At 40.3% G+C, this 14,414-nt stretch overlaps 1 protein-coding gene across 1 annotated transcript in view; it reads right to left on the reverse strand.

Moving 5' to 3' along the window:
- Positions 1-34: 34 nt before the first annotated feature.
- Positions 35-14,414, reverse strand: part of b4galt6 (UDP-Gal:betaGlcNAc beta 1,4- galactosyltransferase, polypeptide 6) — a 58,127-nt gene continuing 43,747 nt past the window's right edge. The window contains exons 5-9 of the mRNA XM_052022986.1: positions 13,781-13,897; positions 12,336-12,523; positions 9,409-9,531; positions 6,484-6,585; positions 35-4,345 (exon numbers count right to left, since the gene is read on the reverse strand). Coding sequence (XP_051878946.1) covers positions 4,198-4,345; positions 6,484-6,585; positions 9,409-9,531; positions 12,336-12,523; positions 13,781-13,897 — 678 coding nt within the window. The 3' untranslated portion in view covers positions 35-4,197. The remainder of the gene's footprint in view (positions 4,346-6,483; positions 6,586-9,408; positions 9,532-12,335; positions 12,524-13,780; positions 13,898-14,414) is intronic.

Consider the following 14,414-nt stretch of genomic DNA (forward strand, 5'->3'; position numbering starts at 1 on the left):
GAGAATTCACAAATCAATGTGAGTGGCTGGTATTGTTTACTTCCATAAAATGATACAAAATATACAAATATTACCAGAAACACTACTGGACAGATACTTAAATCAATTAGCTGACTGTGCGGTGTACAGATTAGCATGCCTTTTTAAATCTTCCTGCAGCATGCTACAATTTTTGCCTACAAATCAACTTCATACTGTATTCTGAAAGTAAATGTGGTTTACAGTACATTGTTATATGATTAGCAACATGGGAATTTGAACAGAAAACAATTTCTGCCACTATTACAGGTTTTTACAGTTCTCACCCTTCCAATTTAAGATCCAATACATATAGATTATATATATATATATATATATAATCATAAATATATTAGAGATAATGTAAAAGTTAAAGTGCACAATTCTTTCAGTTAACACTGAAAATAAAAGCAGATACACAAGAGAGAGAAATGAATTATCTACATTAAGTTCTATAGGGTTAGAATACATTAGCAAATCTCAAAAATTACGATGCATCCTGTGTCAAGGCTTCATTTTAAATATTTTTAAAACAGACCAAACTAGATTTTTGGATATTAACTCTTCAGATAACCTGACCTTCCTTTCAGAGAATATTAACCAAATGTGCAACGAGACAGCAAGTGCAATTTTAAAGCTAAACAAAAAGGTAGTAAAATAATAGCACTGACTTCCATATACCTGGGGTAATTATCATTAATAGTGGTTGGACATTGCAGTTCATAAGTGGTTTTATTTCCAGTTTTGGTTTAGTTTGATATACCGACATGGCTTTTAATCAGAGGCATAAACCAACTGTATACATTACCCCATATCAGACACCTTGCTTCCCACCAAACCTGCAGGCATTTTCACTTAACTCACCAGTCAAGAGGATAATCAGGCAGAATTAATCTAAGCCTCTGTTCTTTCTGCTCTAAAGGAGAGAAAGCCATCAGAAATGCCATCCTCCTGATTACTTCTCCTTATTGTAGGAGAATCTTACATTCCAAAGACTTGGGAACTTGTCAAATTTATTGTCCATTGCTTGACAGATATCCCAGGGAATGTACAGAATTATCACTGGGAAAGGGGAAAGAAAAATCTGTTTTGGATAAGACTAACAAAATTAAATTTTATACTTCACTATTTCCTCTGAGAAGCAAAAGCATTTGCAGTCTCTCTCTTCCGAAAGGAGGAAAGTTTGCACAAGCGTATACAGTCAAACAATTCCACTGCAAAATAACACACCACCAGGTTATCATATGCTATGAAAAATATTCTTCTGGTGGGGTTAATCTGCATTATATTCCATAACAGTATCAGCCATTCCAAATGTCATGTTTAGACTCTAATGACAACATTACTAGAAAGGTCAATTGGAGAAAATATGAACATTTTTACTTATTCATTATAGGATATGGAGATTACTGGTAATGCCAGCATTTGACACACATCCTTAATTATCCCAAAAGTGAGGAGGCAATCAAGTATTAACTATACTGGTTGGCTTGGAATCTCATGTAGCTTTATAAGGATGGTGGATTTCCTTCTTTGTAGTGCTTTAAATGAACCAGATCAGTTTTTGAGGACAATGTGATAGTTGCTGGTCCCAAGACTGGTATCTTTTTTGTTTATTATTAATTCCCAGAGTAAGTTGCTTAAATTTAATTTTTTTCCAGCTGCCAAGTGGGGGGGGTGGATGGAAATCCAAACGATGTCTGTGGATTATGGTCCAGGCCTCTAGGTTACCAGTGCAGTGATTTAACCAGTGTGTTACCTATGCCAAAAGTCATCTGAAAGGAACGAGTGGAAGGAGGGTACAGACAACAAACCAAAATAAAAGGTAGAAACTAAAAAAAAAATCACAGCTGAGTCAGGACAGCTGCTGGAACCTCAAACTCCAGGTCGACTTTGGCTGGATTAAAAGAAATTCACAATGTTTATAAAGTATTAAGAATAGCACATTGTATTTGTCCAGATGTTTTCAATACTATTCTTTTGGACCCCACTCTTCAGTGCCTACATTAGGGGCAGGCTTTCTGGTTCACTTAAGCAAATACTGAACAGAAAAGCTTAAGGCAACCAGTACGGAAAATGTGCATCAAGCGAGCTCTCCAGGGCCAGAACCAGTATATTCGATGCTGTCAATTCAGGTATTTTTTTCCACCTCCCCCCCAACTTGCTGAATGCCACTGTTCTGTTGAATCACCCAAACTTACTGCGAGGACATCTTATTTCACTTGAAACATTTGTACTTTTCTTCTTAGTACAATCGAAGCACACTTTGTTTTCCAAGTCATAACTAGGTTATGTGATTTAGTAATATATAGCCCTGTAACGAGGTATGCTTATAGCTACTAGACATAAGATATTGGAATTCTTCCTACTATTCAAGTAGTAAATGACACGTGTTAGACAATATACATTTCCAAATACAAAACAATTCCCCTCTATTTGTGTGAGACTTTTTGAACCAGTTTGCATGTTTTATGTACTTCAAATACATTCAGGAATAACACACACAACTAATAGAAGTTTAGGCCCCAAGCCAAAAGATTTAAAGTTCCCAACTGTGGTTAGTGATAATTATAAAAAGTTATAGAAAAAAGATCTGCAAATGTACAATGAAAAACAAACAATACCAGGCTTGTCCATAACTAAAGAACTACTGCAGTCCACTAATGAGTCAAGAAAACCTTCCTTGGGCTACTCAGTGAAACAGCCCATTTTAACAAAACAAAATTAGAAAACCGATTATTTGCCCTCTTTGAAGAGCAAGAAAAATGCTAAGTTTCCCTTGGTTGTGGAGTCTAACAATTACACCAACATCCCACCAGATTAAAATCAAAGTAATGGCAGATTCTTAAAGACCGTCAACAAATCTCAATTAAGAAAAATCAAAAGAACAGAACAATTTCCAAAAACTACTTGCACAGAATCATCTGCCTTTTCAGTAGTACTGGCATATAGACAATGGTCCAATGGAATACATTTTAAAAACTTGTACCTAACTACTCACTCCATGCTTTTATAACTATTGGCGTACACATTAAATTTTATAATGCTTCCTTTGCAAGATGAAAATCATAGAAAACAGGGTCTCGCATTCCCAGTGGGAATCCGAGAATTGTGGGCTGACAGGTGCCGAATTTGTAAACATGCAGGAAGTCCGCAGGGTAATGGATGTGCTACACCTTTTCAGTCAGAAGAGCATGGCGGCTGTAGAGTTACTTGGGCAAATGCTAAACGTCAGTGGTTTCTGAAGAGTTGATGGTAAGTCTGCACACACAAAACCTTATGACATCTTAGTTTACCCGCTAGTTTATTTTCATCCCTTTTAAGGAGAAAAACATATACCTCTCACCTTGGCTTTTGTAAGCACTTCCCCACTTGTGAGATGCCTTAGAGAGCACCGCTCCATGCTGAAAATAATCTCAGGCTAAACTAATTTTACTTTCAAGAGAAAGTATTTGATCATAACTAGGTTATGTGATTTAGTAACATATACCCCTACAGTAACCAGGTCTGTTTTTCGCTACCAGAGACCAGATAATATATTGGAATTCTTTCCATTATTCAGTAAGGATGGTAAATGGTGTCTTAGACTATATACATTTTGCTCTTACATGCCAAGTTAAATACATACATACATATATATACTTCCTTTTTAAAAGGAACATCACATAAATGCATTAGTTCAATAGTATAAAAAAAGGAGTGGCAAAGTGCACAATTTTACAGTATATTTACAAATCCATAGCATTATTTCAATAGGACCATAAGCCTTCATTTTAGCTAAAAATTACAATAGGTTATGCAACACCTACAAATGGGAATTCTATTGGCTTTAACAACTTTGTACAGGAACAGCTGACGATGACAAGAAAACTAACACAATAATGCCAGGACTTAATAATGAGCAGCCCTGCTGTACGCCCCTTGATTTCAGAGCGATGGGGGCGTTCTCTCTCTCGAAATGCATAATGAACTCATTTGCAAAGCTAGTGCACACACATGCAGATAACAATCAGCTGTTCAAACTTCAGGACTCGAGCCGTCATTAAAATAACCACATCTGAGGTGCTTTGGCCGTTTCTCAAGACCCTCGAAGCCTTTCACTGAACTGCCAGAACAAAATGTGCTGAAATTCATAATATTCCAGGGAAGCTGTTAAAATTCAGGGTGGTCCCATCCTCTTTAATCATCAGCCACAGGAGCCAACTCTGGTGTAAGGTTCACAGTTATATTTTTGTACAAAGAGTGCAGAGTTATATTTGGAGTATACTTCAAGTTGTTTAACCCATCCAGGGGTTGACGTTCTTTAGAGTACCTCAACAATTTATATCTGAGGAAAAAAAATTAAACATGGAAATGATTAAATAAACAGCGAGGCAAACCAAAGTGGGGCAACAAATCAGATGACAGTAAAAGAGGCCATTCAGCCCAACAGGTTTATACCAGCTCTCTGAAGGAACTTTCCAATTAATCCCACACTTTCCTCAAGGGGCTTCAAACACCTTTTAAAGTTCTTTATGAATCTGCTTCCACTATGCTCTCTCTATAGACTGGATCCCAACTCAGTGAGCACAAAAAAAAATCACAATTCAATCATTTTAAAATCAATCTAGTTATCTACCCTCCTGCCATTGGGAAGGGCTTCTCCCACCTAACCTATCTGCCCCAGCAAACCTCTTCTATTTTGAACCAACCTATTGCATCTTTTCTTAACCTTCTCTGCTTTAAAGGAGAATTAAATCTCAGCATTTCTAATCTACCTATAAAAGCCCAAACATCAACAGCCCATGTACTACTCGAGCTGATCTCCTCTGCACATGTAAACTGGCTTTCAAACTCAAAAGAAACCATTGTACATAGTCAATGCTGCATCAAAAATAATCTCACAAGGCCACCTCCTACTGCCTTGGGTGTTCACTTCAGTTGCTCCTTCCCCTTTCCACAGTCTATTCTAGGCTACCAAGTATCAGTCTCATATTAGCAGTTTTAATGCTTAGGCCATTTGGCCCTTCAGGTCCCTACCAGCTCCCAGCACAGTAAATCCCACCAGTCCCATTCCTCCTCCCCTGACCTTCCCTGTGGCCCTACAACTTATTCTCCCTCACATGCTCATCAACTCCCCTTTGATTCTTTTTGGCACGTACCCACACTAAGGAGCGAGTTACAGAGGCCAATTAACCTACAAACCTCCATGTCTTTGGAAGCTGAAAGGAAACCCAACCAGTCATGGGAAGAATGTGCCAAATCCACACAGGCACCCAAGATCAGGACAGAATCCTGGTCCCTCGACTGTGAGAAGGCAGTACTAACTACTGTGCCTTTAACCTAGTTGAGACTTTGAAAGCTGTTGAGGTTGGAACCTTTTTTTTAACCCAGCACAGTGTGAGATCTATGACTGGATCCAATCTGATTAGGATGGTCAGGAAGTTATGTTACAGCTTTCTAAAACACTGGTTAGGCCACATTAGAGTATTGCGTACAATTCTGGTTGCCTCATTAGAGGAAGGATGTGGAGGCTTTAGGGAGGGTGCAGAGGAGGTTAACCAGGGTGTAGCCTAGTTTGGAGGACATGTGCTATGAGGAGAGGTTGGACAAGTTGGGGCTGTCTTCTGTAGAGCGGTGGAGGCCAAGGGGAGATTTGATAGAAGTTTATAAAATTTTGCAAGGCACAGAGTAGCCAGCCAGTACTTTTTTTCCCCAGGATTGAAATGTCGAGTACTTAAGGTGACGGGGAAAGTACAACAGATGTGCAAGGCAAGTTTTTTTCCCCCTCACACAGAATGGTGGGGGCCTGGAATGCACTGCCAGGGGTGGTGGTGGAGGCAGGTTAGCATCGGAGATTTGGTGATAGGTACATGAATATGCAAAGGGAGGGAGGGATATGGTCAATGTGTGGGGGAAGAGGGATTAATTAGAAGTTATTGGTTTAATTAGTTCAGCACAACATGGGCTGCAGGGCCTGTCCTGTACTGTACTGTTCTATGTTCTAAAACAAGATTCCAGAAAGGATGGGCTTATACGCCATCAAATCTTTAAAGGCACTTTAAATAGATTATACATGCATGTACGAACAATGCACTTTCAGAAGGTATTTATTCATTAGTGACACATACATTGAAACAGTGAAATGCGTCATTTTGCATTACTGAGAATGTGCTGGGGCCAAAAGTGTCGCTACTCTCCCAGCACTAATATAGCATGTCCACAGCTCCTAACCCATACGTCTTTGGAATGAGAGAGGAAACCGGAGCACCTGGAGGAAACCCATGCAGGCATGGGGAAAGCGTACAAACTCCTTATAGACTGTGGCCAGATCCGAACCCAGGTAACTCTGTAATAGCGTTACACCAACTGCTACACTACCATCTTCCTTGAAACCGGATATTCTCACATCAGTTACCCAGTGAAGCTGACATAATAGCAAGTCTACATCTCAAATGTGGAAATGTCTACACGTTGAATACTTGCCTGCCTAAAAACTGTACTTCCCCTCGATGGTGATGGGGTATAGATTTGTACTTTCCCAGATCTCCTTCTGGCCTTGTCACATTGTATCCTGCATAAAGAACTCTGTAAAATTAAGGAAGAGAATTAATAAATCAACATACCATAGGAAGTTGCTCACGTTGGATTTGGTGAATTTAACAGCAATAGTACCTGCAGCTCTTTTTTTAAAAAAAAAGTGATCAATACAAAACGTGAAGAAAAATTGGATTATAATTTTCAGTAATTGTGTTTAAAAAAATCAATTTATTCAAAATAAAATCTAGCTGGGCAGTAATTTCTTTGTCCCCTAATGAAACATCAATTTCATTCACAGGGTATTGTATGGTTAAATTGTTGGATTAGAACACAACTTCAAATCCCACCATGGCAACTGGGGAAGTTAATTTAAGTAATTAAACAAACTCTGCATTTCTACCATAGTTACTGTTAATAACATTAACCTTTGTTGAAAAAAATTTAAATCAAGTAGAAAAAAAATTGCGAATGCTAAATATCTGAAACAAAAGCAGAATGCTGGAGATACTCAGGGCAGGAAGCATCTGCAGAGAGAAAGAGTTAACATTTCAGATCAATGATCTTTCATCGGAACAACTGGGGATGCACTACAAATACTGTCTTTGCCAGCCGTGTCCACAGACCATGAACAAGTTATTAAAAACCTGTTACTGCATATTTGGGTCCAGTGTTGGCACCTGGTGAAGCAATCCTGTCAGTCTCATGTACCTGGAGACACAAGAGACTGCAGGTGCTGTAATCTGGAGCAACTCAGTGGGTCGGACAGCATCCGTGGAGGGAAATGGACAGTTGACGTTTTGGGCCAAGACCCACACAGATGAAGGGTCTCAAGCCGAAACGTCGACTCTCCATTTCCCTCCACAGATGCCAGCTGACCAGCCGAGTTCCTCCAGTGTTTTGTTTGCTGTTAGTCTCATCCACCTATGTTCTTCTCTCTCCACTGCCTTTTCCAATTCCCTTTTGAAGGCACTGACTAATTGTTCCCACCTGCTGTACTCGCAGCAAGTTCCAGATCATTAAAAAAAAACTTCCTCACATCCACTTTTTATTTTCTAACCAAAATCTTGAATGATTTGCTGATAGGAATTCCATCTGCCTGATTTAAACCAATCATGATTTTGTTCACCTTTATTAAATCTCTGCGTAAAATTGTTTTCAACCCCAGCTTCTCCAATTTAACCTTGCAAAAGAAATCCTTCATTCCCAAGTAAAGTTTCTTCTGCCACCTTTCTGTGTCCTTTGCACCATTTTAAGGTCCAATGACGAAAATTAGACACAATATCCAGTGAGGTACAATTGCTTTTGTACTCCATGCTTCAATTTACGAACATTAGACTCCAACTACTCCATCAAATTGCTGCCACTTAAGGATTGTGTGCGCACACACCCAGGTCCCTCTGTTTCTGCACACTCTTTAGAACAGTACCATTTACACCATATTGTCTCTCCTTATTCTTTCTGCTAAAGTGCATCACTTTACACTTCTGTATTAAATTTCAGCTGCCACTTGTTTGCCCAGATAGCCAACCAGTCTTCTTGCAGTCTATTAGTTCCAACCTCACTGTTTGTTTACACACTTCCACGCTTTGTGCCCCCATTAATTAGGGATTCTAACCCGCTATCTCCTATCAAAATAGTTAATATAAACCAATTGGAGTGGGGGTTCTAGCAATGAACCCAGGGGTACACCTGTGTACCATGCTCTTGCCTCGTTTACCACTCTCCTCCGACATCAAATCAACTTCCTATCCATGCTACTGCTGAACCTTTAATTCTATGAGCCTCAGATGTGCCAATTAGCAATTGGAGCAGGAGTAGGCCATCTGGCCCTTCAGGCCTGCACTCCTCATCAATATCATGGCTGATCTACCTCAGCACCATTTTCCTGCACTGTCCCCTAAGTGGCCACACATCTCTTGATCTCTGTTTTGAATGAATATAACATCGGAGCTTCCACAGCCATCTGTGGAGGAGAATTTCAGAGGTTCACCACCTCTGACTGAAGGAATTTCTCCTCTCAGACTTGTACGGTCTATTCCTTATACTCAAACAATGCCCATCCCTAGTCTCCTCATTCAGGGGAAAGATCCTCCCTGCTACTACCCTGGCAAGCTCTTCACAAATTTTACTAGTTTCCATGAGATCTCATCCATCTAAATTCTAAAGAATACCATCTCAATCTTTCCTCATACAGCAAACCCACTGTCACCCAGAACCAGTCTGGTGAATATTGGCTACACTTTCTCTATGGCAAGTAACCTATTTTCTAGACTATTAGATTGTAGACCTCTTTCTAAATGGAGGGAGAATTCAGAAATCAGAGGAGTAAAGGGACTTTGGAGTCCTGTTGCAGGACGTTGGGTATATTTAAAGTGGGGGTTGATTGGTAAGGGTGTCAAAGGTTACGGGGAGAAGGCAGGAGAATGGGGTTGAGAGGGAAAAATAAATCAGCCACGATCGAATTCTGCTCCTATGTCTTATGGTCTAACCTCTTGTGTGGCACTTGATTAAAAGCCTGACAAAAATCCATACACACAATATTGAGGTTGGTTAGGGGACAATTAGATTTGTAATCCAAGTTCAGGTTTAAACAAGAAGTAGAGTTGAGAATGTGGTTTAATGCACATTGTCTCCCAATGTAAAACAGAAACTTTAATAGGAATCCTACTCTTTCATCACCCTTGTCCTCCCTGACTTACACCGTCTGTCAAAGCCTCAAACACAATATTCTCATCTTTGATATCAAACTTATACATGGCTTTGCTCCTCCCCATCTCTGCAACTTTCTAAACTCCACACTATTCCAGATTAATGTTAAATTGACGATCCCTGTATCTCTAACGTTTCAACACACAAGAAATGGGTTCTTACCTTCGCCAGAGATCGTCGTCTTCTCCACCCCATCCCCAAAATGCATTGGGAAACCCATTGATTTTTCTGAACTGTTCCACTGTTAGACCGCTAACTCCACCGAAGAATTCGTTATACGGGAGACTAGAAAATACGAGGGCGCGGAGGGGGAAGAAAAAGATGGGATAATTAGTTATAGTTAAAGCAAAAACAGATCTAAAGAAAATGGAAGCACAAGAGTCGTACATTTATAGTCTGTCAGTGCAAAGAAAATGAATGTTCTGGTTAACATTTCTAAGTGAATAAAACAGCAACATGGGACGTTAGCATTCATAAGTTGTGGGATCGAGTTTAAGAGCAGTGAGGTAATGATACAGCTCTACAAAACTCTGGTTAGACCACACTTACTGTGTCCAGTTCTGGTCGCCTCATTATAGGAAGGATGTGGAAGCGTTGGAAAGGGTGCAGAGGAGATTTAGCTGGATGCTGCCCGGTTTAGAGAGTATGCATTATGAGGAGAGACTAAGGGAGCTAGGGCTTTACTCTTTGGAGAGGAGGAGGATGAGAGGAGACACGATAGAGGTGTACAAAATATTAAGAGGAATAGAGTGGACAGCCAGTGCCTCTTTCCCAGGGCACCAGTGCTCAATACAAGAGGGCATAGCTTTAAAGTAATGGGTGGGAAGTTCAAGGGAGATATCAGAGGGAGGTTTTTTTACCCAGAGAGTGGTTGGGGCATGGAATGCGCTGCCTGGGTTGGTGGTGGAGGCAGGTACATTGGTCAAATTCAAGAGATTGCTAGATAAGCATATGGAGGGATTTAAAATAGAGGGATATGTGGGAGGAAGGGGTTAGATAGTCTTAGGCGTGGTTTAAAGGTCAGCACAACATTGTGGGCTGAAGGGCCTGTATTGTACTGTACCTTTCTATGAACATTAAAAGGAAGGTAAGCATAAAAAACTTAAAAGTATTAACAACATTATTATACTTAATTATCAGAATGGGGTGACAGAAAAAGTGGGTTCTCTTTTTACATTTTCAGGATCATGGCATTGCAGGCATGACCAGCATTTATTAGCCATCCCCAACACCTTCTTGAACCACTGCTGTTCTTCTGATACGCGTGCTTCCACAGTGCTGCTTGGAGAGGGTGTTTCAGCATCTAGAGTCAGCAATGAAGAAGGTCTGATGTTTTGTTTCCACGTTAGGACGCTGTGCAACTTGGAGGCGAACCAAGGGTAGATTTCCCATGCACCTGCTGCCCTTGCCTTTCTTCATAATAGAGGTCACAGTTTCAACAGATGCAGTTGGGATGGCTTGGGTGAGTAATTGTACTACAGTTCGTAGATGGCACATACTGCAGCTGCTGTGTGCTAGTGGTGGAGAGGGTAATGTTTTAGTTGATTGATTCAGTGCCAGTCCAGCGGGCTGCTTTAACCCTGAATGGTGTTGAGCTTGAGTGTTAATGGCACAGCACTCATCCAGTCAAGTGGGAAGAATTCAAACACATGTCTGACTACTGTCTAGTAGATGATAAAAAGCCTTAAGGTGTTGGGAAGTGAGTTACTCACTGCAGGAAAGCTTCTAATCTGTTCTTGCAGCCACATTGCAGGCACAGTAGTGTAGCGGTTAGCATAACACTTTTACAGCGCCGGCAACCCGGGTTCAATTCCCGCAAGAAGTTTGTACGATCTCCCCGGGTCTACATGGGTTTCCTCCGGGTGCTCCGGTTTCCTCCCATATTCCAAAAAGACGTACGGGATAGGAAGCTGTGGGCATGTTATGTTGGCGCTGGAAATGTGGCGACACTTGTGCGCTGCCCCCAGAACACTATGCAAAAGATGCATTTCACTGTGTGTTTCGATGTACATCTGACTAATAAAGATGTCTTACCTTACACTGTGTATGCAACTGGTCCAGTTGAGCTTCTGGTCAATGAGACTCTCAGAATATTGATGATGGGGATCGGCATCGGCAATGGTCATGCCACTGAACTTTAAGATTGGTGGTCAGAGACTGTCATTGACAATGAAGCTAATTTTCATGGCATTTATATCCTGTGTACGTATGCCTATGGCAATGAACTTGTCTAGCATTTTTCTGGTGTGAATATTACTTGCCACTTATCAGCCCATGTGCCTGATCAGACACCAATTGGTCAGAATGGATTTGTCCTGCTTTCTGTAAACAAGTCATACATGGGTAATTTTCCACACTGTTGGATAGATGACAGTATTGTAACTGTACTAGAAGAGCTTGTCTCGAGGCAGAGCTAATTCTGGAGCACGGGTCTTCATTACTACAGCTGGGATGTTACATAGCCTGAAGCTGAATTCCACAGCTGTTGGGGTGGGATTTGAACTCGGGTCTCTAGATTGTTTACTTGGATACTTAACCACTGCAGCACCACCCTACCCTTGATCATTTATGTTCCCTGATACATCCAAAGATGACAACATTAACAAGTTCCTGTTGAATCAGTTGTCAATACACTTTAAGAGGAAGGGGGAAGAAAAAAAAGAGGTACAATTTTGGCTGGAGGAGGCACATGTAAACATCTAAACATGGGCACAGGCCATGGGAACAATGATTGGTCCAAATGGCCTTTACTCTATCATTTCTATAGACCTATGTGTGTTTACTCCCAGGAGCATCAAGGTATCCCAATTTATCTAACATTGCAAATAATCTTGTTACAGAAAAATGCTCCTGTCCTAATTTCCATGTAACAAGATAGAGAAATGAAACTTAGGAAAATTACTAATTCAAATACCTAATAGTGGACTTAATAGTAATACTTAATGGTTCAAAAATGGAACTTTATAGATTCACTACTAAACACCCTGTGCTGTTCAATTTTTCTGATCCTTTATCCATTAAAGCTTTATGATTTGGCATTTCAGGCAAGCACACATATAAAGGAGAAACTAGAAAGTGCCAATACTTACATGTACATGTACTTGTCTAGCTTTGATGCAAAATGCCGTGGCATCTGCCCACATCCATAATAGTTGCGATCACTTTCTGGTATGTGGTCAACATCATGGAAAATAAGGCAGTCCCATTCCAGATCTTTCATAGCCTCCAAAAAACCAACGTTGAAGAGCATTGCACGATTAAAGGGATAGTTACCAGCCTGGGTAAACAAAGGAAGAGGAACAATAAAACTACACTTAAACTATTTAAGATTTACAGCAAATGAAATATTACACCATCAAGCTGGTGTGCATTGAAGTGGATGGTAACAAAAGGCATGGGTGAGGGTTTCAACAACAGATGAGCTGAGGTAGAGGTAAGATTAAGGGTGGTAGAAATGGGCAGTCACTGATGATTTGGACATGGACCCAAAACTAAACTTGGAGTCAAAGGTGATAACAAAGGTGTTAGTAGATTGGCTCAGCTTCAGAGTTGCCTGGTCCATGGCAAGGAAAGAGTTTGTGACAAGGACAGCAAACTGCTTTGGTCTTGAAGATTTGGTTGGAAGAAATTTCCGTTGGTTCGTTGTTGAATGTCAAAGTGCTGTCAACGCAGGGAAAAAAAAGGCGTCAAGGGAGCTGGTAAGAGGTAAAGCACAGCATCATCAGCATACACCTCCTTCCTTTCCAGACAGTAAGTTAATTGTAGCGAATCAATTAAGGATGATTTATTAAAATGTCACTCAGGGAACAAAGATAATTACGATGGTCTCCTGTCCTCCTCCATAGCATATTCAATGCTTCAGAAATAAAAACTGCTAAAATAAAATTACAAGAATTTTTGTAACCACTCAAAATAGTCCAGATTCAGTTGCAGCTTGCCTTGTGTTCGGCTAGACCAATAAAAATGAAGCCATAGTGATCCATTATGCAGTCAAAATATTAGCAATAGCAGCAAGTGAGAATGGTATATGTACCAGTCATATTAAGGAAGAAAACAGTGGTCTTCTTCCCCTCCGCCATCAGATTACTGCACGGTCCATGAACACTACCTCATTATTCCTCTTCTGCACTATTTATTTATTTTTGTAACTTAGTAATTTTTATGTCTTGCACTGTACTGCTGCTGCAAAACAAATTTCACAACATGTCAGTGATAATAAACCTGATTGTCTTTTGACACTTTTGGCTTTCTTCATCTCTTCATGCCCACTACTCTCACTCTGAATTTGATGCACCACTTCCCATGTGGTAAGTAGCTGATGTACCACCAGATATCAAACAATATTCTCAAAACAGTGCAGGAAGCCCACATTTCTTGAACTAATCTTGAATCCACTATCACATTCACCTTGGGAGGATTCTTCTGCTCAAATCACAAAGTTTTAGGCTACAGTCCAACTTCTACCTATGAAAAATAGTTATAACTGACTTAGTATCCGGTTGCATTCTATATCAGTAACTGTGAAAGAATTTACCTGCTCAATAACATAGAAGCCAAACTGCACGTGCTGTCTCTGAAGCATTGGAATCAGATGCCGAAATAGAATTGGGAGATGCTCGTGACGGTTGCGGAATGGAATAAGGATCGCCACCTGAAAAAAAATTAGCTTAGCAACTTCGAACGCTTCAGAGTAAATATTCACTGGCAATTATATAGCTGTATAAAGATTGGGAGAATATTTGAAACTCCACCCTCCTTAAGGTTACACAAGGGCTGAACACACCAACAATTTGGAATTATTTACTTCCCCAAAATCAAAATTTACCTCTTATCTGCCTTGTCCCAATACTTAGCTCACGTTAAAGGAATCAATACCAAAAATACAATGCCATTATTGCCAGATTGTGTCTGTGCTGCACTACTCCACGATTTAGGAAGTTACACGTGGATGGCTGGGAAAATAAATCGATCCCAACTTAACCATCCTACCAGAATAAACCCAAGGCAGTCACATGCTGAACTGTAGGCCAATCCCCAATTCTGTAAAAAAAAATCCTCTCAGTGTGATGGAGTTGGTACTTCTATACTTCTAAATTATGTTATTTGGGATGTGGAGGACAGTGCTAATCCAGTATTTGTCTTTCACTAGCTTCCCTCTAAACTAAGGG

This window comes from Pristis pectinata, chromosome 9 (assembly GCF_009764475.1).
Source record: "Pristis pectinata isolate sPriPec2 chromosome 9, sPriPec2.1.pri, whole genome shotgun sequence".
In the NCBI taxonomy this organism is placed as follows: domain Eukaryota; kingdom Metazoa; phylum Chordata; class Chondrichthyes; order Rhinopristiformes; family Pristidae; genus Pristis; species Pristis pectinata.